The sequence below is a fragment of the Papaver somniferum genome, chromosome 5 (assembly GCF_003573695.1).
Source record: "Papaver somniferum cultivar HN1 chromosome 5, ASM357369v1, whole genome shotgun sequence".
Lineage (NCBI taxonomy): Eukaryota > Viridiplantae > Streptophyta > Magnoliopsida > Ranunculales > Papaveraceae > Papaver > Papaver somniferum.
In genome coordinates this window covers 201,131,863-201,154,415 of record NC_039362.1, presented here as the reverse complement: position 1 = coordinate 201,154,415, position 22,553 = coordinate 201,131,863, and the positions used below count along the sequence as shown (strand labels likewise).

The 22,553-nt window shown below is 37.0% G+C and overlaps 3 protein-coding genes and 1 pseudogene across 3 annotated transcripts; 1 reads left to right on the top strand and 3 right to left on the bottom strand.

The window, feature by feature from the left end:
* Positions 1-237: 237 nt before the first annotated feature.
* On the top strand, positions 238-1,020 carry LOC113280568. Its single transcript, XM_026529178.1, has one exon. The coding sequence runs from the start codon at positions 238-240 to the stop codon at positions 1,018-1,020; it is 783 nt and encodes a 260-aa protein (XP_026384963.1).
* Positions 1,021-4,382: 3,362 nt separating this feature from the next.
* LOC113280566 (glycoprotein 3-alpha-L-fucosyltransferase A-like) lies at positions 4,383-6,408 on the bottom strand (the record flags this gene model as incomplete). The annotated part of the gene is made up of 4 exons (XM_026529177.1): positions 4,383-4,387; positions 5,026-5,264; positions 5,649-5,818; positions 6,394-6,408. Coding segments are annotated over 4 exons (429 nt in total), but the record flags the coding sequence as incomplete, so codon positions are not given.
* Positions 6,409-16,157: 9,749 nt separating this feature from the next.
* Positions 16,158-19,186, bottom strand: LOC113280565 (annotated as a pseudogene).
* LOC113284296 lies at positions 19,174-21,469 on the bottom strand. The gene is made up of 4 exons (XM_026533733.1): positions 20,976-21,469; positions 20,062-20,209; positions 19,526-19,837; positions 19,174-19,314 (listed from the first exon to the last, which is right to left on the bottom strand). Exons 1-3 carry the CDS (start codon positions 21,038-21,040, stop codon positions 19,595-19,597), a joined length of 456 nt encoding a protein of 151 aa, XP_026389518.1. The 5' UTR covers positions 21,041-21,469; the 3' UTR covers positions 19,174-19,314; positions 19,526-19,594.
* Between the last annotated feature and the right edge of the window lie 1,084 nt (positions 21,470-22,553).

The following is a 22,553-nucleotide window of genomic DNA, read 5'->3' as shown; positions in this document are numbered from 1 at the left end:
GAAGAAAAGTTAGCCAATCTAGAAGCTAAATCTGAAACAAGTTTGTGTCGTTTTGTTGCTAAAGATCACTCGGCTAACTCTCAATATTTGAGATCAAACAGTCTTAATAAATGTAAGAATTAAAAGGAACTTGTTTCTGAACATGACTCATCAACTACTACCCAGTCTCTCAGAAAAGTTTCAATGCCATCCCATAATTCTCCACTGGATTTTCCTTCTAGGGTATGTTTTGTTGTAATGTTAAATATAATCTCTTGGAATGTTAAGACTGCTAAATCTCTTAAGCGCAGAAGTCGAATTAAAACTTGGGTTTCCTTAAACAAGCCTGATATTTTGATTCTTCAAGAGACGCTTTTGCCTTGTTGCACAGATTCAATTGTGAAACAGATTTGGGGTTCTGATTCAATGGAATGGAGAGCTCTTGACTCCATGGGAAGATCTGGAGGTATTCTTATTATTTGGAATCCTAACAAGGTTTCAATAGTGGATTTTATTATAGGGACTTTTTCAATCAACATTCACTTTGTGAATAATTCTGATAATTTCCACTGGTTACTCTCGGGAGTTTATGGTCCTCGCGACACAAATGAGAGAAAAAGACTTTGGAAAGAACTAACAATTATGAAGGCAATATGGTGTCTTCCTTGGGTTGTGGCTGGCGACTTCAACACGGTTCTTTTTATGGCAGAAAGAAAAGGATGCACTAGAAGGGACCGTGGTATGAAAGATTTTGGGAAATTCTGTGATCACCATGAGTTGATCGATATACCTATTGCAGGTGCGAAATACACTTGGACCAGTAGTTCCACATCGTCAAATCCCCACCTCAGCAAACTTGACAGGTTTCTCGTTTTGTCAGACTGGGAAGATCACTTCTTAACCATCAATGTTACTGCTCTAGCAAGACCTTTCTCGGACCATAAACCAATTATTTTATCTTGCTCTTATGAAGATTGGGGTCACCTCCATTCCGCTGTGAAGCTATGTGGTTCTTGGAACCTACTCTCCTGCCTCTCTTGAAGTCGTGGTGGTCTTCTTTCACCTTTGTTGGTTCAGCTAGCTACATAATGGCCAAAAAGTTACAATTACTTAAAGAAATGCTTAAACATTGGAATAAGCATACTTTTGGGAGAATCGATAGAAGACATGAGGAACTTCTTGCAGACATTGCAATTCTTGACCAATGTGATGATAATGAAACAATTTCCTCCTCTCAACTTGTTAAAAGGGTCAACCTCATAATGGAGTTTGAAAAATCAGCAGATATGCTTCACCTTCATTGGCTAAATAAGTCCCGTGCTCAATGGTTTATGCAAGGTGATCGCAACACCAAATTTTTTCTAGACTCACTAAGATCAGGAGAAGAAGGAATTGGGTGGCTAAATTACGCATTAACAACATTTGGGTAGATGATAAAGCTGCTATCAAGGACCACATTGTGGAACACTTTAAAGCCATATTTCAAAATTCCAATATCAGCACCCCTTCTCTTGCAGGTATGAATCTGAATAAGCTTTCCAATGCGGATGCGTCTTGGCTAGAAAGACCTATCGAAGCCGATGAAGTTCTTCTCGCACTACACAACTTGGGACAAGACAAAGCCCCAGGCCTCGACGGATTTCAGATGAGTGTCTTTATCAAAGCGTGGGACTTTATGAAAACTGACATAATGAATGTCGTGAAAGAATTTGAGCGTAATGGTTACCTTGATTGGCGTCTCAAATCCACTTTCATATCTTTGATTCCCAAAAAAGAAGTTATTGAAGAAGCAAAGGATTTGAGACCTATTAGTTTGATTGGCACTATGTATAAAACCATCTCTAAAGTGTTAGCAGATAGGCTCAAGATTTTTCTCCCCAATCTAATCTCTAATCAGCAGTCTGCGTTCATCAAGGGTCGCCAGAGTTTGGATAGCATTCTAATTGCTAATGAGTGTCTAGACTCCAGACTTAAATCAAAAGTTCCGGGCATCATTTGCAAAATCGATCTTGAGAAGGCTTTCGACAACGTTAAATGGTCTTTTATCGACGAAGTCTTAAATTGCATGGGTTTCGGTTCCAAATGGAGAAAATGGATAAGTGGTTGTATTCAAAAAATTCCTTTCTCGGTCCTCATCAACGGCACATCTTGTGGTAAATTCACTAGTGAGAAAGGCATCCGTCAAGGCGATCCGCTCTTCCTTTTCCTTTTCCTGCTGGTTTCCGAGGTTCTTTCTCGAATGTTTGCTAAGGCAACTGAAATGGGCTGGATTGGTGGTTTTTCAGTTAAAGCGGATGGCACCAAAATCAGTCACCTCCAATTCGCAGATGATACTTTGGTTTTTTTGGATGCTGACATCGAGCAAATGAAATATTTGAAGTATAATCTTCTTTGTTTTGAGTATGCTTCGGGTCTCCGTACCAATTTCGAGAAGAGTTGCATCTTTGGAGTTGGATTAGTCGATAACATTGAAAACGTTGCTGCTGTTCTTGGATGCTTTTATGACTCTCTGTCTACAATTTATCTTGGTCTTCCATTAGGGGATAAAACTCTCTCTGCTATCAAATGGGAAAAAGTAGTGGAAATATGTAAAAGGAGACTCTCTACCTGGAAGCGAGGTCTCATAAATCGAGCAGGTAAACTCACTCTCATAAAAAGCGTTCTCCTCAGCCTTCCTGTTTACTATTTCTCCTTATTTGTGGCTCCCCATTCTGTGATCAAAAGAATAGAGAAAATCATTCGAGAATTCCTTTGGCATGATAAGGAAAACGCCCGAAAAGTGCACTGGCTTAAATGGAGTATGGTTAACGAACCTCTTAGTCAAGGTGGCTTGGGAATTCGTGGTCTTAAGATAATGAATAAAGCTTTAATATCGAAATGGTGGTGGCGTCTTGGAAAATAAAATAACTCCCTGTGCGCTAAAATAATTAAGGAAAAGTATGGTTTTTTGAATCTAGGCTGGCGAACTAAAAAACCGCAGCAGGCTCATGGCCTAAGTCTCTGGAAAAGCATTTACTCTACTGCAGATTTATTCTTTGATAACACTATTTTCAAGGTTGGAAATGGAGCTAAAATCAAATTGTGGGAAGATAGATGGCACGTCGACGGTTCACTGAAGTTGCTTTGTCCGAATCTATACAATAGTTCTTATACAAAAGGCATATCCCTGCAACAAGCTTTTTCATCTTCTTCCAATGGATTTCATTGGAATTTGGGCATTACGAGAAGACTATATGATAGAGAGATACAAGAGTTTTCTCATATCTCTGCTATTCTCGACTCTACTATGCTAGACATCGATGAGATAGACCAACTAATCCGGCTCGGGGATAAATCAGGTCAGTTTTCAGTTAAATCAGCCTACAATTCAATGGCGATCACTCGCCCAGTCAATTTTTTCCCAAGAAAGCGTATCCGGAGTAAAAATTGGCACATAAAATAGGCTTCTTCTTAAGGCAAGCCTATTTGGATAAATTGCCAACTTTGGTGAACTTACATAGAAGGAACTGTGCTAAAACTACTCCAAATGGAAACCAAATTGTGAACCTCTGCAGTTTCTGCCATGCGCATCAAGAGTCAGCTAATCATATTTTTTTTAACGGGTCGCGAGTTATAACTCCATAGGTGTCACTATCTATGTACAAAAACTCCAACAAAACAAATTGTTCACAAAAACCCCATTTAACATAAACTGTCAATATTACCCTTCTAGATTAAATCACCCAAAAAAAAATAGAAATCAACCCCACCTTTAATTTTTATTATATTCTCACAACAACACACCACAGCAGCACCACCACCGTGCCACTACCACTGACAGCCATCGCCGCAACCACCACCACCGCCGCCGCCACCACCGACCACCATACATCGTCCCTGCCACCGACCACCACACATCGCCGCCACCGACCAAAACCACCACCACCGCCAACACATGCCGCACCGCCACCAGCACCAGGACCGCCCACCGTCACTACCACCGACCACCGCCGCCGCCACCGACCACCGCCGCCGCCACCGACCACCGCCGCATCCAACCACCACCTTCGCCATCGACCACCGGCCACCACCGCCGCCGCTGACCACCGCCGGCGACGACTATCATCGCGCCACCACCGCTGACCACCACCGCGTCGCCACCACCACCACCGCAACAGCGCCATTGCACCACCACTATCAGCCACTGCCGACCACCACCATCGTCGACCACCGCCGACCACCACCGCCCAAAAACCAGCACCACCGCCACCAGCACCACGACCGCCCACCACCACCGACCAAAAATTAGATGAAACCAAATTTGGTTTCATCATAAACCGGTTTTGGTTTCATCATAAATACGATGAAACTGGTTTCAGTTTCATCATAAATAAGATGAAACTATAATTGGTGCGAACCGAGTGTCAGCCTGCAACAAAGTGAACTAATGTCAGCAAGCAGTGATACAACTTAAATACTCAAGAATGAACAAAAAGTAAATTCTCAATAGACAATCCAAAATCAAATTGATCACCAATCGAAAATCAAGTTGATCACCTAAAAAAAGTTTCCTTGTCTACTAACTTATATGTCCTAGAAAGTTTATTATTTAATTGTACACTATGAATAACAAAAGATACCCATATGAACATCTAGAAAGCTTGACGTGATTGGTGAATAGTTAAGCAAACATGACCACTATATATCAAGAGATTTGACATTGCAGGTGCAAAGTTTATTGCTAAAAACAGGTATCCTATTTTAGTCGTCAAGAACCTCAACAAACTATTATCTATTAGAAACAGCAGGCAACAGAAGATACATGCTAGGCTGTCGAATAATAATATAAATGTCGTAACTGTAGCATGCACTTATGGAGTTGCTAAATTAAACTTTTGTGGTCTATGTCTCTAATAGAATTAAAAATCTCTTCACAAGCCAACCAGACAATACTAAGCATATAATTCTAGCATGATTTTATAAACCCCATCTAGGAGCTGGACAAAAGTTTCAAAATAAGGCACCAAAATGGGATACGATATACAGAGTAATATGTATGATTTCTACCTCCATTACGGTTCCGATGGCAACCACCATAGGAATCTATTGGAATATTTGAATTCTCAAGCATCTCAAGGGCCTGCAAAAGGAAGTTTCGGGCACCACAGTCGGAAATGAAAGCAGCCGCAAGGGCCTTTTCTGTCTGTGGTTGTAAGGGTGCCATAATGTCATACTCAGCCCACGAAAAATAACCAACAGGAACATCTGATGAGAGACTAGTTGTCATTACAACTTTAAACCCTTTCCTAATACAAAAGAAATTATAGCAAACGTTAGTCTTTAGCAACTCTTGATAGTTCTGGAGTGGTAACAACAATAAGACACAGATGATGTCAAAGATGGTTACTCGCCAGTAGTTTCATTCTGATGTGCTAAGGTTAACTTTTGTGGCCTAAAATTCAGACTTGTAGGGATGCCTGTGAACGCTAAATAGATATTTTCAATTTAGCAGTGTTCATTTAATGCTTACTGGAATGATGATCAAGTCACAAAGGGGATTACTTTTAATTCAGCGCCTCACATATATCCACAATCTTGCAAATGCATCGTCTAAAGTATGAACTATCAAACTAACAAGACTAGCTAGTGCATCAATCTTATTTCTAAAAAGACATATTGTGCTTACCCACTCTCGTGCCGGAGCAACGTTATTCTCTGAATAATAATGCGATGACTCCATTGTCCGAAGAATCCCAGGCACTCCATTACCAGGTTGACCAAACGAAGCATCCGGCGTCTTATCATCTCCACTTTTATGTCCAAAATGACATCCAACAGAGCAAGTATCCCACTCCTGAGCCTATATGCATATACAAAAACTAACCATTTTCAGGCCTTTTCTTCAATTTCATGTAACAAATCCTAGCATACATCTAATTCATTATCAAGCACAACAACAATTCAAACTCATAAACAAAATTCAATTTAAGTAAGGATAAGATTAGATGGAACCAATTATGGTTTCATCATAAATACAATGGAACCAATTTTCGGTTTCATCATAAATAAGATGAAACCGTAATTGGTTTCGTCAGAATTCAACTGCAAGAAAAATTGCAAACCATGATTCATTCTGTTTGACCACACCAATACCAATAACCTATGTTGGTTTATAAAGAAAATAACTTGAAACTCGCACAAATATTGTAAGGCATGGACACACACAGAGGTCTCAACTATTGAAACAAACAAATTATTTCACAAGTATCTATTAATGAATCACTCAACTTGGTAAACACATAACTAACAATAAGCAACACGTTGAGGACTGCAACTAAGCATATGCTGCACCAAAAACAAACACTAATCAGGAAGAAAAGAACTGCGCAAAAACCAATTTTGGATTTCTACGATGAGAATAAAAAGTTTCTACACATTTGAACCTGCTAGAAATAGTTACTAGGCTCCAGCCCGTCCCACATCATATTCACCATTTTACAATACCATTCACCTCAACAATAACATGTATCCAGTGTATTAGTGCATCCATGTTCTCCCTACCTATGGTTACTAGTTTCTAGCAACATTAGGTGGAAGTCTGTTCCACATTCTATATATCGTTGTATAAGTTTGGAGCAAATATAAACAAAATAGAATTTAACCACATCATAAATCTAAACAGTAGAAGAGTTAGATACAGAAATCCCATTCATAACAGTCAAATAGGCAAAATACATCTCCATATGACTATAAGGTCTACCCATACATGACTAAATCTTCACTTCGCTTCGCTTGTAAACCTCATCAGACCACACTAGTGATGCAGTTGTTGTTTCATATGATCTCAACACATCTCCAACCACATTTACAACAAAACATTTCTTCTCGTATAAATAGATAAAATTCATTTTTATTTACCTTAATTGTTGTAAAAAAACAAACTCAAAATTCATTCAATTTTTAACCTAAAAAATCAAAAGAAAACTGATTACCTTCCATACAAAAGACCGAATTCCAGCACCATCAGGTATTCATACCGATGTTAATCTTGTGAAAGCTGATATTCATAAAATTAAAACCAAATTCTTTAGAAATCAGATTCTGATTGGAAATTAGATACAAAAAAACCCTAAAATGAAATACGCACCTCTTGTAATAGTTGAGGTTGAGGTGAAATTTCTTCAAATCAAACAATAGATGATGATGATAATGATATATCATCATTTTGATTCAACTTTTTGTTTAGTGATTCTCGGAGATGGTCAGAAATTGAAGGTTGGATCGGCAGAGGAGGAGTAGGAGGTTCGGTAAAATTATATGATTTGGAGTACCACCACCGTCATCATCATTGATACAAATCGATTTAACTCAAAAAATTAATACCCAATCTTCGTTGAATCGAGATATGTATTTCGAATTTGCTTGTAGATAAGGACATGGAAATGGGTTTGATTGAGGTGTAATGGTAGGAAGAGGAGTTGTGGAGGTGATTTTGGTGGAGGATCAGGATATTGCAGTGGGTTTAGTGGTGGTGCAAGAGTAGGAGGTTGAGGTGTTGCTGCTGGTGAGGAGGGTGCGATGGTGTTAATGAAAGATAGACACGGTACTGTTTTCAGTGGTGGTTTGAGAGTTTAAGAGAGATTGGGGTATTAATATCTCGTACAAAGAAAAGCATAAAAAAGGGTAAGCCTGGTATTTCTGAAATAGGAAAAGATCTAATTTACATTATTATTTTGGATTTGGAGTTTTTGTATCACTTTTGGGGGAAATGGAGTTCTTATAACTGTCAACATATGGCTGGAGTTTTTGTATCACTAATTTGGTCACCTTGGTGTTTTATGACTAGTTTTGTTTTCTTAATTGCAATTACGCTAACAAAGTCTGGAGTTACTTCTTCACTGCTGCCGGTAAGATATTTCAACCTCCTATTTCAATCAAGTCACTTATATCTAACTGGTCTTCTACTTCCCTCTCTCGAGTGAGTAAGTAAGGAGTTATGGAATCGTCTGTATGTAAGCATCCTCTGGACCTTGTGGCTGGAACGTAATGAAAGGACTTTCAATCATAAGGAAAAATCTCATGAAGCCATTATTTTGGAAGTTAAACTGAAGACCTTCTCTTGGGCTAGTAACCTACCTTCTTTCTCTAATGTCGTAATTGACGATATCATTGTAAATTGGGTTTCGAAATTCTTTGATCCCCATAATTTTTTTCTTCGTTTTGCTCCTTTTTTGGGTCCTTGTGACATCCTTTGTATATAACCTTGTTCCCCTTTTGGACTATGTTTCTGTTAATATATTATCTTTGCCGATCAAAAAAAAAAAGTCTCTTAGAACAGTTTTAAACAAACACCTGTTAAATGTGTACACAAAAGCAAAAAGGGTAATTGTTCCAAAAGGTGTAAAAATCGAATTAAAGACGAACAAAAACTAGTGAATTCAACTTATATAGTTTTGATATTGACCATGCGAGCCTCATCGATTAAAGAAATAAGATCCACAGATGTTGTCTTCAAGAGCCAGATAAAAAGGGATGCATTCAAGTCATCTTCAATATATGTTTGATCAATCACATCGACCAAGGTATGTGAAAAGAAAAAGGAGTCATCTCCTGAATTATTCTTTTAAGCATCAAATGATGAGAAATCATCAAGATTGTGCTCGGTTCCATAATCATGGTTCCACAAATCATATTGACAGACATATTCCTATTCGAATAGGTGTGTCAAAGGAATTTGTTCAGTCATGTTCTAAGTTCCAATGTTGGGAATCAAACTTGAAGAGTATAACCATAAGAAGGTGTTCCCAAAAACGTCAACTTGTTCGTAATAGTATTATTGTTAACAGTAAAGGATCTTGTTCTTTATGTGCCAACGAGCGATTCAAATATCATTCCAATACTATCTAGTTATGTTAAATCGAAGTTCCTCACCTTGTGCTCAGTAATTAAATGAGTGGGGGAAGCTCTCGAAGAGCATAAAAGAATATGCAATATATTAAGATTTTCTTCAAGTAGTTGGGATCGGCATTTATCAGGAGTATTTTGAGATATTTTTTGCTTTATTATATTTGGTATTTCTAGTATTATATAAGGTTATCTATAATATTATAAGTGCAAGACTCCAAGTTCCAAGAGAATAGGAAAGTTCACGATAAATATATTGAAGGATTCCTTTTAAATAATTATATGTATTGTCTTTCTGGAAAATCTAGTTTTCATAGATTTTAATTCCGATTATGAAAAATATCAATGAAATAAAGATGCCCTTTAGGAAATCTTTACCGAATTTTGTTTTCAAAATTTAAAATCTTTCTTATTTGTAACATCCATGAAATAAAGGTTGCACATCCGTTCCAGATGAATATCAAGTTTAATTGGGGTCATGGAATTTTGTTTCCCCCCCAAATTTTTTAGGATGTAAAAATCGGAAGATGAATATACTATTTTATCCTTGATTAATTTTTTTTTTTTCAAATAACGACCCTTCACCGACATTAACGACAGTTTAGGATCGTCATATACATCATGATCAAAACAATAACGACTTTAAACCGTCATACACTAACGACTCTTTTTAGAGATTGACGACAGTCTATAACGACATTTCTAAAACATTAACGACTGTTTAAGTCGTCAAATGCGTAACCAAAACAGTAATGACCCTTCCAAAGGGTCGTCAGGGAATTGATCATTTTTATGACGACCCAAAATTGTCGTATATTTCCGTCATTAATGAATCTTCGACAGTTTAGGGTCGTCACTTAAACAGTCTAAACATTAACGACTGTTGAGGGTCGTCAATGAAAATTTTTAATACCTTGACGATTTTTCATATTATCTGGGCAAAAAAAAAAGTTAGACTAAAAATTGCAGACAAAAAATCTGGAAAAAAATTAAACTCTAATTAAGTAAGATTATCACTAATTAATTAAAATTATCACTAATTAATTAAATTTTAACACTAATCATTTAGGGGCATTTTAGCCATTTAAAAAATATTTTTATAAAGGTGACCCAAATTAGGTTCTGGTGACTTTTTTTGTCCTCCGGTGCATGGCCCCCAATTAATTCCGATGCCCCCAATTAAACTAGGATGAATATGAGTTACCAGAAGAAAAAAAACAAGCCAACAATGATTGTGCTTGTTTGACCAAAATTAGCAAGAAGCAACCTGCAAGGCTGAAATGTTATTTCCCTATGCACCTCTATACAGGTTCTTTTTCCGCAATCTCAAGCTTGACGTTGTTGCTTATTGGTATCAACTACAGTCTAATCTCGGTAAATAATTATCACTGGGATCGGGAAAAAAAAATCGTTCAGCGAGGTTATTTATTTATCGATAAATGAATATTTATTCATTTAAGGATTACATTTATTTTATTTTATTTTATTAATTGTTGTCATTTCTAACTTTCGGTATAGAATTGTGATACACGGCGAACATCTTTTGAATTATCGATCCTAACGAGAATAAAGTGGTTATGGAATCACCCGTATATGAAGAAATTATAGGGTCCGTAATAAAATGATGAGAATGATCATCAACCATATAATAGTAATGTCATACAAGATGGGGCTTTTCAAGTAGAAATGGGCATTAAAAAAAAAATAATTCAACACTTACAAAATATTCCAGAAGTTGTGCATGCAATTACAAAAAACTAATAAAGGGATACATTCTGGTTTAGGTGGAATATGGAAAAACAATCAATTTTATATACATTTCTTTTAGAAGAAATGACTTCTTATATAAACATGTTGCGATGCCAACTCCTAGCAAAACTAGTTTCCTTATTTAGTTTTACTTTGTTAAAGTCAGTTCCCTTATTTAGTTGAACTTCTTTAATTCAACATCTTTATTGCTTGATCAGCAAGCTTAGTATAGTATAAATATTTAGTTTCGAGTTGTAAAGAACATCAATCAATAACAACTCAAGATTTACTTTTATTTTTCTTCTCAAGTTGGTGGCTAACCCCCAACTCAAAGGGTTTATCCGGTTCTTTTCTTGTGTCAAAGCTTTCTCCATCTTTAAAAGGTGTAGAACCCTAACACATGGATCAGACCCATTTCAGATCAATCTCAAAAAATCGACCAATTTTTTTTTACAATGTCTTATACTGAACATTTGAAACTTGTGCACGACAGTATTGAAGGTGTGACAGAGAAGATTGAAACTCTCTCGGAAACTATTACTAAGACTCATCTTCATGATGAAGATCAACATAACAAGAAGATAGCAGACAAGTTATTGCAACGTGAACAGGAAAGCACTGCTCTCGTTACCAAGCTTACAACAGCACTCAACTCAACCATAAAAACAACCATGCAGAATTTTTTACGAACCGTGTTTAGGGAATTTCTGCCTCAACTGCAGCAACGTCCTGGCGCACCACCACCAGCTCCTCCACCACCTCCGCCTAATAATGTTGAACCATAACAGCTGCGACCTAACTCGATTAATATCAAGTTTCCTAACTTTAGTGGTGAAGATTCTGACGACTGGATTTTCAATACCGATCAATATTTAGTGTTTACAATGTTAATAATGCTCTCAAAATTATAGTAGCTTCTGCACATCTCAAGGGTGAGGCTAATCATTGGTATAGATGGAAGAAAACCAAAACTGAAATCACTACATGAGAACAGTTTTGCAGTTTAATTCGTGGTTAATTTGTTCCTGAAAAATCGTGGATGCTAGCTTAGGAATTAGCACCATCGACCAGAAAGGTACTGTGCGAGAACATATACCTGAATTTGAGCATCTATTAAACTTCGTCGATTCCCCTGAAGATTACTTGATCAGTTTCTTCATTCGTTCTTTAAAACCTCATATTGGTACTACGGTCAAATTTCTGGCACCACAAACCTTAACCGAGACTTTTACTGAAGCAATTCATCAAGAAGAAGCTCATGAAACATTCAATAAGGATGTCACAAGACAACCTTACTCAGTCTTCCTACTACAATACAACCTACTGCATACAATAAGTCTTCTTTGCCTCCAAGAGATAGACGTTTGTAGCTGAACAAAGAGAAAGAAGAGAGCAAGGTCTTTGATTTAACTGTGATTAACTCTTCAAGCCCAATCATGTTTGTGTGAATCCTATATTAACTATCTTGGATGTTGTTGAAGAGGTTACTGATGGTTCTACAGATCCAACTGAAAGTTACTGAATACATCTCTTACTTTTGATATTGTGGATTCTCCTGACTCCGAGCCTACAGTTTCTTTAAATTCACTCATGGGGCCTCCTTTTCCACGAACCATACGAATTACAGGTCACACTAATGCTCGGTCTATTACAGTTTTGCTTGATTCAGGATCCACCCATAATTTCTTGCATTCATCTGTGGCTAAGCAATGCGGTTATGAGATTTATTCTAAGACATCTCCACTCAGTGTCACAGTTGGTGATGGTAGAAAACTGGACACTAGAGGTTACTGTTTAGATGTTCCTATACGACTTCAGCAGTTTGAATTTACAGTTGATTTCCATTTACTTGATATTAGTGGATGCGATGCAGTTTTGGAATTTCAGTGGTTACGTAGTTAGGCCCAATTAAATGGGATTTTGTAAAATTAACCATGCAGTTTCACATTAATGGCGCAGTTGTTTCATTAATAGCGAATCATCCGTAATGATTTTGGAAGCAAAACCAATGCAGTGTTTATTACATCAGGAAAATCATGGGGTTTTTTTTCTTCAATCGTCTGCATTAACTACTTCTATGAATGCTTCTCTAGTTCTTCCTCTAGCAGTGCAGCAATTACTTTCTCAGTTTGATGATATCTTTAAATTACCGATTGTTCTTCCTCCGGAACGTGTCCATAATCATCGATTCATCGTATTTCCTTATTACCTGGTTCTTCTCCTGTTAATGTGCGGCCATATAGATATCCATATTTTCATAAAGACGAGATAGAGAAGATAATTACTGAACTTCCATAAGCTGGATTTATACGACCAAGTTCGAGTCCTTATTCTTCTCCCATCCTTATGGTAAGAAAGAAAGATGGCTCTTGGCGTATGTGTGTGGATTACAGAGATTTAAACAAACTAACCATTAAGGATCGTTTTCCCATCCCAATGGTCGATGAATTGCTCGATGAATTATATGATGCAACTGTGTTTTCGAAGCTGGATTTACGTTCTGGATATCACCAAACCAGACTTCATCAACAAGATATTCCAAAAACCGACACATGATGGTCACTTTGAATTCTTTATTATTCCTTTTGGATTATCGAATGCACCTACCACCTTTCAAAGTTTGATGATCCACATCTTCATACCGCACTTACCGAGGTTTGTACTTGTTTTCTTTGATGACATATTAGTCTATAGCAAGAGCATGTCTGAACATCTGGACCACTTAGCTACTGTGTTTAATATTTTACGTACTAATAAGTTGTTTTTTCAAAGATTCAAAGTGCACTTTGCACAACCATCTGTTGGATATTTGGGCCATGCCATCTCTTCTGCAGGAGTTTCAGTTGAGAATGATAAGATACAATGCATATTGTCCTGGCCACTTCCGACTACAGTTAAAGAGTTGATAGGTTTTCTTGGCTTAGCTGGTTACTACCGAAAATTTGTGAAGGATTTTGGTAAAATCAGTGCACCTTTAACACAATTTCCGAAAAGATGGCTTTGTTTGGAATGACAAAGCCACTGCTGCATTCAAGCTGTTGCAACAGGCTCTCACTACAACTCCAGTTTTGGCACTTCCGGATTTTACAAAAGAATTTGTGTTGGAATGTGATGCCTCTGTGAATGGCACTGAGGATGCTTTAATGCAATCAAAGAGACCAATTGCCTTCTTTAGCAAGCATCTTTCGGGCAAAATTTTAAATCTCTCTATTTATGACAAAGAGATGTTAGTTGTTGTTTCTGCAGTTCAAAAATGGCGCCCATACTTGCTTGGAAGACACTTTAAAATATATACGGATCATCGCAGCCTCAAGTTCTCTTTGAATCAGAATTTTTCTTCGATGGAACAACAGAAATGGTTATCCAAATTGCTAGGTTGTGATTATGAGATCATTTTCCGTCGCGGAAAGGAGAACGTTGCATCGATGTACTATCAAGATGTACAAGCTCATATTTTCATCTATCTACACCTATTTTTCTGGTGTTGATGACATTAGCCGAGAATGTCATAATGATACAGACTTGGGACCTCTAGTTCAACAGTTACGACAAGATGCAAGTTGTAAGGCACATTTCTCTTATACCGATGGTCTGATGCGTTACACAAATCGTATAGTTGTGCCATCAACCTTTGCATGGTGTAAAATTTGCTTGAAGAGTTTCATTCTAACCCTATTGGTGGCCACTCGGGATACTTGAGAACTTACAAGCGACTGCAACAAAAAATTTACTGAAAGGGATAAAGAAATCGATAAAGGATTTTATTTCTAAGTGTGATACATGTCATCGTAATAAGTCAGAGTCGATAGCTCCACCTGGTATTTTGAATCCCCTTCCTATTACTTCTGGTATATGGTTAGACGTTTCGATGGACTTTGTTGATGGATTTCCAACTTCTCATCGAAAAAATTTGATTCTCGTGGTAGTGGATAGGTTATCTAAATATGCACATTTTATACCTCTCACACATCCGTATACTGCCAGTTCAGTGGCTGAGATTTTTGTACGCGAGATTATACGTCTTCATGGCATGCCGAGGAGCATTATCAGTGACCGTGATCCAATATTTATCAGCAACTTTTGGGAAGCCTACTTTGGTTTACATAACACCAAGTTGTGTCGTAGTTCTGCATATCATCCACAATCTGATGGGAAAACTGAGGTTACAAATCGTACTTTGGAATGTTACTTACGTTGTTTTGCTGGAACAAAGCCTAGTGACTGGTCAAAGTGGTTACCATGGGCAGAATGGTGGTATAACATCAGTTTTCACTCTGCTATTCAGATGACACCGTACCAAGCAGTGTACAGTTGACCACTACCTACAATATCATCGAATTTACCAGGATCCACTTCTGTTCACGCTGTCGATTCTAATTTGAAGGCAAGAGATTACACTTTAAAGCTTCTAAAGTCACATTTGCAAGCTGCTCAAGAAAGAATGAAGAACTATGCTTATACCAATCGTACTGCGAGAAGTTTTCTTGTTGATAATTTGGTTTTTCTTCGTCTACAACCTTACAGACAAAGCACCATCACTATTCAGGCGTATTCTAAACTCTCTCCAAAATTTTATGGACCTTTTCGTGTTTTGGAGAAAATTGGACCGGTTGCTTATGGTTGAAATTACCTATTACAAGTCGAATTCATCTAGTATTTCATGGTTCACAACTGAAACTGAAACTTGGTTCGACCAATATTGTTGATACTAATCTGCCAGTTACAGTTGATTATACGAAGTGTGAATCAGAGAGCATTTCAGAGCGTTGAATGTTCAAGAAAGGGAGTCAAGCAGGCACTAAATGGTTAGTTAAATGGAAGGATCATTCGACAAAAGAAGCTACTTGGGAGGATGCTGATAAGTTGCTGTTGCGCTTTCCAGATATTGATGCTTTCAAGCAAAGAGGGATGTTGCGATGCCAACTCCTAACAAAACTAGTTCCCTTATTTAGTTGAACTTCTTTAATTCAACATCTTTATTGCTTGATCAGCAAGCTTAGTACACTATAAATACTTGGTTTCGAGTTGTAAAGAACATCAATCAATAACAACTCAAGTTTTACTTTTATTTTCTTCTCAAGCTGGAGGCTAACCCTAATTCAAAGGATTTATCCCGTTGTTTTCTTGTGTCAAAGCTTTCTCCAGCGTTAAAAGGTCTAGAACCCTAACAGAACATGGTTGAATGGATGAAAATTTAGTCTAATATGCTTATTATTTTGTACGAAATTTAGTAACTAAATTATTCATTAATGCTTTCAGAAGGCTTTCAAGGACACGAAAAAAATTAGTCAAATCGGGACCGGAAAAAGTTGTTTGTTTGACAAGGTTATTGATTTATCGATCATTCAATTTTGGTTGGACTGTAAATTATTAAAACATAGAACGGCATATGGATCACATGAAGCCAATAATATAAAATTTTATGCTGAAACATGTATACTGCAAGTCTATATAATGGCTTCATTCTTTGTTGTTCAGATCCGGTGCATAAAAGAAAACCCTAAAGCTTCAGCTCTTGTCATCCTGCAAAAGAAGAGAGGAGAGCATAACATAATAATGCATCTTCAAAGTTGATATGGAATACAGGATTAGACCCACTAGTTGCTCCCAAATTTTAGATACACAAATACTGAAAACTCAGAAAAAAGAAGCGACACATACGAAACTAAGGTACAGGCGTACAGCTTGGAGAATCAGAGGGGGTTCCGACTGTAACAAAGAAATGCATCCGAAAAACTGCCTCAGTTATAACCACGTATCATCAGTGTCAATAGCCATCCGAATTCCTCAGGTAACAGCATCAAGGAAGTCCTTCTCTATCACGGATATCCTACGTGCACGAACTGCATACATTCCAGCCTCGGTAGACACACTACGGATATCAGCTCCTGCAAATCAAATGAATACATACAAAATATAAGTACTCCACAAATTACACAATATTGAGTCATAAAACTAATCAATGTAACTATATCCGAAAGAAAATTTAGGGATCTAAGTAATGATAGTAAAATGTGAAATAGTAGGAAAGCAGATACATAAAGAATATCCCAGCAACTCTTACCAGGACGTAATAGAGCAGGGTCCGAAGTGTCAGGCCTGAAAAACAGAACAGTGGCAATAACAATTAGACCAAGATGCAATCTCAATATACCATATACTAAGTAAAATGAACATTTGGCATGTTGCAGCGAGAGCAAAAACAGACAATTGAAACAGGAAAAATTATCATATGCCCAAGCAAAATGCTGTTGTAACTATTATAAGCATTTAAAATTACAAGATTCGAAATTGTAACCAAGAATCATTATAAAAACAAATTCATAAAAATGAAATCGTTATCAAGTGTGACTGGACATGTACAAATTCATGGAAAAACACGAAAATATCAAGAGGTAATATTTTGCTATCATATCAGCAAAAGAAAATTTTGATAAAGCAGCAGCGCAACAGTGTACCAACCTGTTAGTCACCATTAGCACTTTAATGTTTCCACGTGCGTCAAATCCATCAAGCTGAATCACCATCTCAAGCATAGCACGTTGCATCTAGTTATCCCCACCAACACTGTCATTAAAACGCGCACCACCAATAGCGTCTGCTTCATCGAAAAACACAATGCAAGCCTTCTTTGAACGGGCCATCTACAAGAAATGGAAGTAGATTTACTTGGTCAATAAAGGTAACAAGACTAAACGCGGAGAAATTTATACAGATAACTTAGAGAGTCACGCATAATACATGGAAACGCTCTCGAATCATACGAGCTCCTTCACCAACGTATATTTGAACAAGCTCATTTCCAATAACTCGAATGAAACATGCATCAGTATTGTTGGCTACAGCTCTAGCTAGTCGTGTTTTGCAGTACCAGGTGATCCATAGCAGAGAACACCCTTAGGAGGATCAATTCCAAGCTTGACGAATTTCTCAGGATGCAGCATGAGCAGTTCATCCTACCTGAAGAAAAGTTTACAAACAGAGCGAAACACCTCATGATATACAAGTATAAATTTGTCTCCGACATTCACTAACACTACAAGTCTGCTTCATAAGTACATTGCTTTGCAGGACCAAGAGATCAATAGCACTTAAAAGTGGAAAGAAACAGACAGTCGTAAAGATACCTCTCACATCTTCTCAATTTGCTCTTTACATCCACCAACATCAGCATAGGTTACATCGTTTTACAGTCATCATAGTAACACTTGGGTCAATCTTTGGGGGTAGGGGAATCTGAATCCGATATTTATTTCTGTCAACACTGCAGTAATAGGTAGGAGCAGAAGCAGTACTCAGTAAAGGAAGTGAAAATTGACTTCAAATGTTCATACACAATTTGTAAAAGAGAAAACAGTCTCGAGAATAGCTGATTGTTAATAACTGGGAGTCCCTAAAGAACATAACTAGCATCCTCAAACATGCTCCATAAAAAACTAAAACAGAAACTTACCCAACATGCATTCCTTCTTCAATGTCAATCGGTGAGACTTAGTCCCCCAAGCCAACAACAAACTGCAAACAAGATTTTGATCCAGTAAATGACTACCAAATTCGCATTAACCACAGCCAAAAATAACAATAGAAAGAAAAGAAGGACAATGTACATTCATACCTTTGCAATCTGCTTGACATTAATGACATACTCCGCATCTTCAGTGTTTGCGTTAATAATCTTTGTACATCTAGCAACCTGTAATCCAAAACAAACAATAATTAACATCTAGTACTTGTGCTTTTCTAAAGACTTGAATATGCACATGAATTCAATGACATATACCTGAAGAGGTTGCTCTTCCTGCATCATTTGCTTATCAGAAACAAAATCTCAATGACTAGGGGCAGGTAATCCAGTGTCAGATTCCTTAATCCCTGTAATCAAATAAACAAAACAAAAAAAATAAATTAATTCGTTCAACCATCATTTCATAACTATCCATAACACTATCCACGTAACTCGTATAACTTCATCAATTACTCTTCCAAAAAGGTTTAGTGAACAACAAAACCAGTTTATGAACTATCAAATGAAGAAAATGATGCTAAGCAGTAAACAAGAATCAAAAGATGAAAAGGACAATTGTAATGATAATAATAATCTGAATTCAGCTAGATATATCTATCCAGTTTCTGCAAAATACAGCTAGCAATATGGTCCATATATCTGTGACAAACAAGATGTCTCGCGCTAACACACAACAGCAAACAAGAGAAACCAAGGATTTAGTTTACCATCGGCTGTCTGCCTTCAATAGTTACGGTTCCTTTTCCTACTGCGTTGCTCTTGTGGAGGAAAGTTAAGAGGAACAGGAAGTGTAGCTAGTGCGAACTTTCCCTTCCCTTTTTCACCAACCATCTTGACACCCAAGTTCAAATAGTGTGGTCTCAATTTTAGCCTCGTCATTATCAAGTCCTGGGCAATATCAGTTGGGTCAGAGTTGAAATCATCCACCATGAGACTCAGTACTAACACATAGCTTATCAGGAGATCATTCTTTGGACCAGACGTTTCGCGATTCTTCTTTCCACCATCATCTGCAGCTTTGAATTTGCTTTTGAAGTTCTGGAATAACATCTCTGGAATTTGGTGTTTTTTTGCAGATTCTTTATGGTCTACATTTTACACATTGTTGATCCTTAAAACTTGATGAGGTGAGTCATATACAACTATATGACACCAAGAGCCTGTCTCTCCGTTTCATCCTAAAATGACAGAAAATTGAACTTATTATCATTTCAAAATAGATAGTCGTCGTTCGCAAAACTCTCAGAAGTTCTACGGTGGATATTCTACTGCCAACTCTCTTTTCTATCAGAAAAGCCTAGTTATTCTCTTACTAGTAATATTGCAACGCGATAGTAGAATTTTCGCTGTACCATAATATATCAACTCAGAACATAGCAATCAACTTACCTGGATTTCCTTCATTTTCTGTATTTGATTGCGGAAAAAAATTGGAAAGGCATCGGGTGATACTGTTCCTTAGTAGAACATATAGTGTAAAGCTTTTTGGAGGATATCATTTTCCCCTTTAGAAATAATTTTCTCTATAGGATAAGCTTTTTCTGGTGTTTCAGCCGTAGTATCATGGTACGGGATGTTACGAGCAGGTTGTGAATCGTCACTTGCCGTGGCATTAGCCAGGACCAGCTTCTTAATTTTTTCCCCCATCTCTTTTTGGGTCTCTGCATCTTCCTTTCTGTTCAGGTTAGCCTTATCTCTGGCCTGAAAGGGTTAAAAGAATGTTCTTTTTATCATTCAGGAATAGAAAACTCAAGAAAGAATTATAGTCAACAGAATAAGAAAGATATATGCAGTAGATTAAAACACCTTGAAGCATTAACTAAATTTTTGGTTTCATGAACTCACTGATAAGAAAACGTTAAACTTCTGATATTTTAGAAGTAGACAAATTGTCGATCAGGAATCTAAGGAACATTAGTGCATACCTGCTTTCTAGCCTTCTTAGTTCCAAAGGCATTGATAAGATCGTTCATTTTCTCTGCCTTCTCTTTTGGGGTTAATGCTTCTACCTTTGCTTCCTCAGATGCTTCAGCTTTGCCTGCGAACTTTGCTTCCAATCTAAATAATAAATATCTACATTCACACAAAACCCAGCACCATTTTATTTTGGAGAAAATTTTCAAGAGCATAGCAAATATATTTGGAAAATAAAATAACATGATAACACAGGGCAAGAGGAACATGGAAGCCACCTTATATTTCAGAAGTGGAGTCCAAAACAAAATGACCATTTTATTACGAAGCTGACTCTAAAAGAAGGAAAAGAAGAATTATTCAGCATCTAGAATCCATTTGCTTACATTGCAATATCTTCTTGATAGTTAAAAAAGCATTCACATTCTACGCTTTACAACAACACAGATATACATGCAACAGTTTCCTAGTCAACTTGTTTTTCTCAGCGGTTCAGCATTAGACTTGTTCTACGATCACTCCAACTATGTTACTTATGAAGCTACCTTACAGACTTATACCATGTTACTTACGAAGCTGATATATAGATATAAAGTAGAGGTTTCTCTGCTAGAAATGACATATAAACTAAACAAATAGCGAGATTTGGTTACATTGCAATTTCTTCATAGTTGAGCATTCATTCACATTCTACACTTTACAACACTAACATCCGTGCAACAGTTTCCTAATCAACTTGTTTTTCTCAGCAGTTGAGCATTAAACTTGTTCTAAAATTTGTTCCAACTATTTTTCTTGTGAAGCTACATTACACCATAAACATACAATAGATTTCTCCGCTCGAAATGACATATAAACCAAAAAACAAACAAATCATTCGAAGTTTTAAGACAATTCAACCAAAAATGTAAGATGATAGGGTTACCTTGTTGGATTCAGTTTTGACGATTTTAAGAGTTTGCGTCTCTTTATCGAGAACACCAAGAGCATACCGACAGGATATAGGAGCTTCAGCTTAACCGGAATAATTAGCACCAACAAAATTAACCTTAGATCCTTTAGGTTTAACAAGAAGCTCTAAACGAGAACGTCTAAATCATCTTGAACTTTTCATAACCAGTTAGAAATGGAGCTATCTTTTCTTGATTTTCTTTCACCATCTCTATTCTCAAATCTATTGGGTGTTTTCTCTTTCGTTTCTTCTTCTTCTCCAATTTAACCGAATAATCTTCTACCTCCATTTCTAGTTCATAAAAAAATAAATTGAAACCTAAAGTTAGTACTGACAACCAAGATGAGTATCGATATGTAGCTCCATTTCTCTGAAAGTGATTAGAATCTAGTTTGATTATTATGAGAGAAATTTTCTAAGGAAAGAAACTGAGGTTTTTGCTGCGGACTCGAAGGAGGCCTCTTATGGGCTTCAAAATCCAATTTGTTTTACAACCGACGACTGAGGTCCTATTGAATCATTTTTTGTTCCTGTATTGGTTCCTGTCAGACTGTCATCAGTACCTCAGATGCCGCATTACGGTGTGTCACTTGCAAAACCGATACCCCATAAAATCTTCAAATCAACTGGAATGTGGGTTGTCTGTCACCTGGATTACGGTGTGGGTTATATTTAGTCACCGCCCTCTAAAATATCATATGACTGAGAACGTTTAAGAAAATGAAAAAAATACGGTTTAGTCCAAAAACCAATCTAAAGGTACAGTTTAGTTCAATACAAGTCAACTAGGTACGGATTAGTCCAAACTCCAAAGATATGGAAATTGCACTCATAACCCTCATTATTTACTATTTAGTCCAAATATTTGCAATTTAGTCAATACCGACTCATGATGATGTCAGTAATTTTGAATAATATAAAAAATAATTAAAAACAATTTATCTTTTGAACCGCTCGTCCAAAATCGACAAACTTTATATATTTGGAAAGCATTTTCCGAGAGTTACAAAAAGAGTACCCATATGACTATATAATTTTCATTTTTAAAATTTTTTAATTTACATTGGTGTGTACAATTATGTACACCGCTGCAAAGATCCAAATAATCCAGAATCCATGATAGCCAAATTGCACCCCTAAGTCGCAGAGACTGAGAAAAATACCAACCACGCCAAGCTCCAGTTGGATAACATCCAGATTTGCAGAGGTAAGTTTAGCAGATAACCTGCATCGAGATCAAACCAATGAACATAAGAAATCGCAGCTTGAAAAGAAAGTGATTATCCTTTCACCAACATTCGCATAAGAAAACAAAGCAAGAAAACTACCAAAATAAAAAGTTACTCAGTTTATGGTGAGAGACACAATCCATGTGGGCATTACTACACAAACTTAATATGGCTTCGAAACATCCCAGTACAGTGATTTATTGCACTTTACCAAAAAGGAGATTACTAACATGCACAACAGATCAATCATACTCACACCCAGACCTACTTTTTCATGAGAAGTATATCGGTGCATCAATATATTCATCCCTGTGATACATTC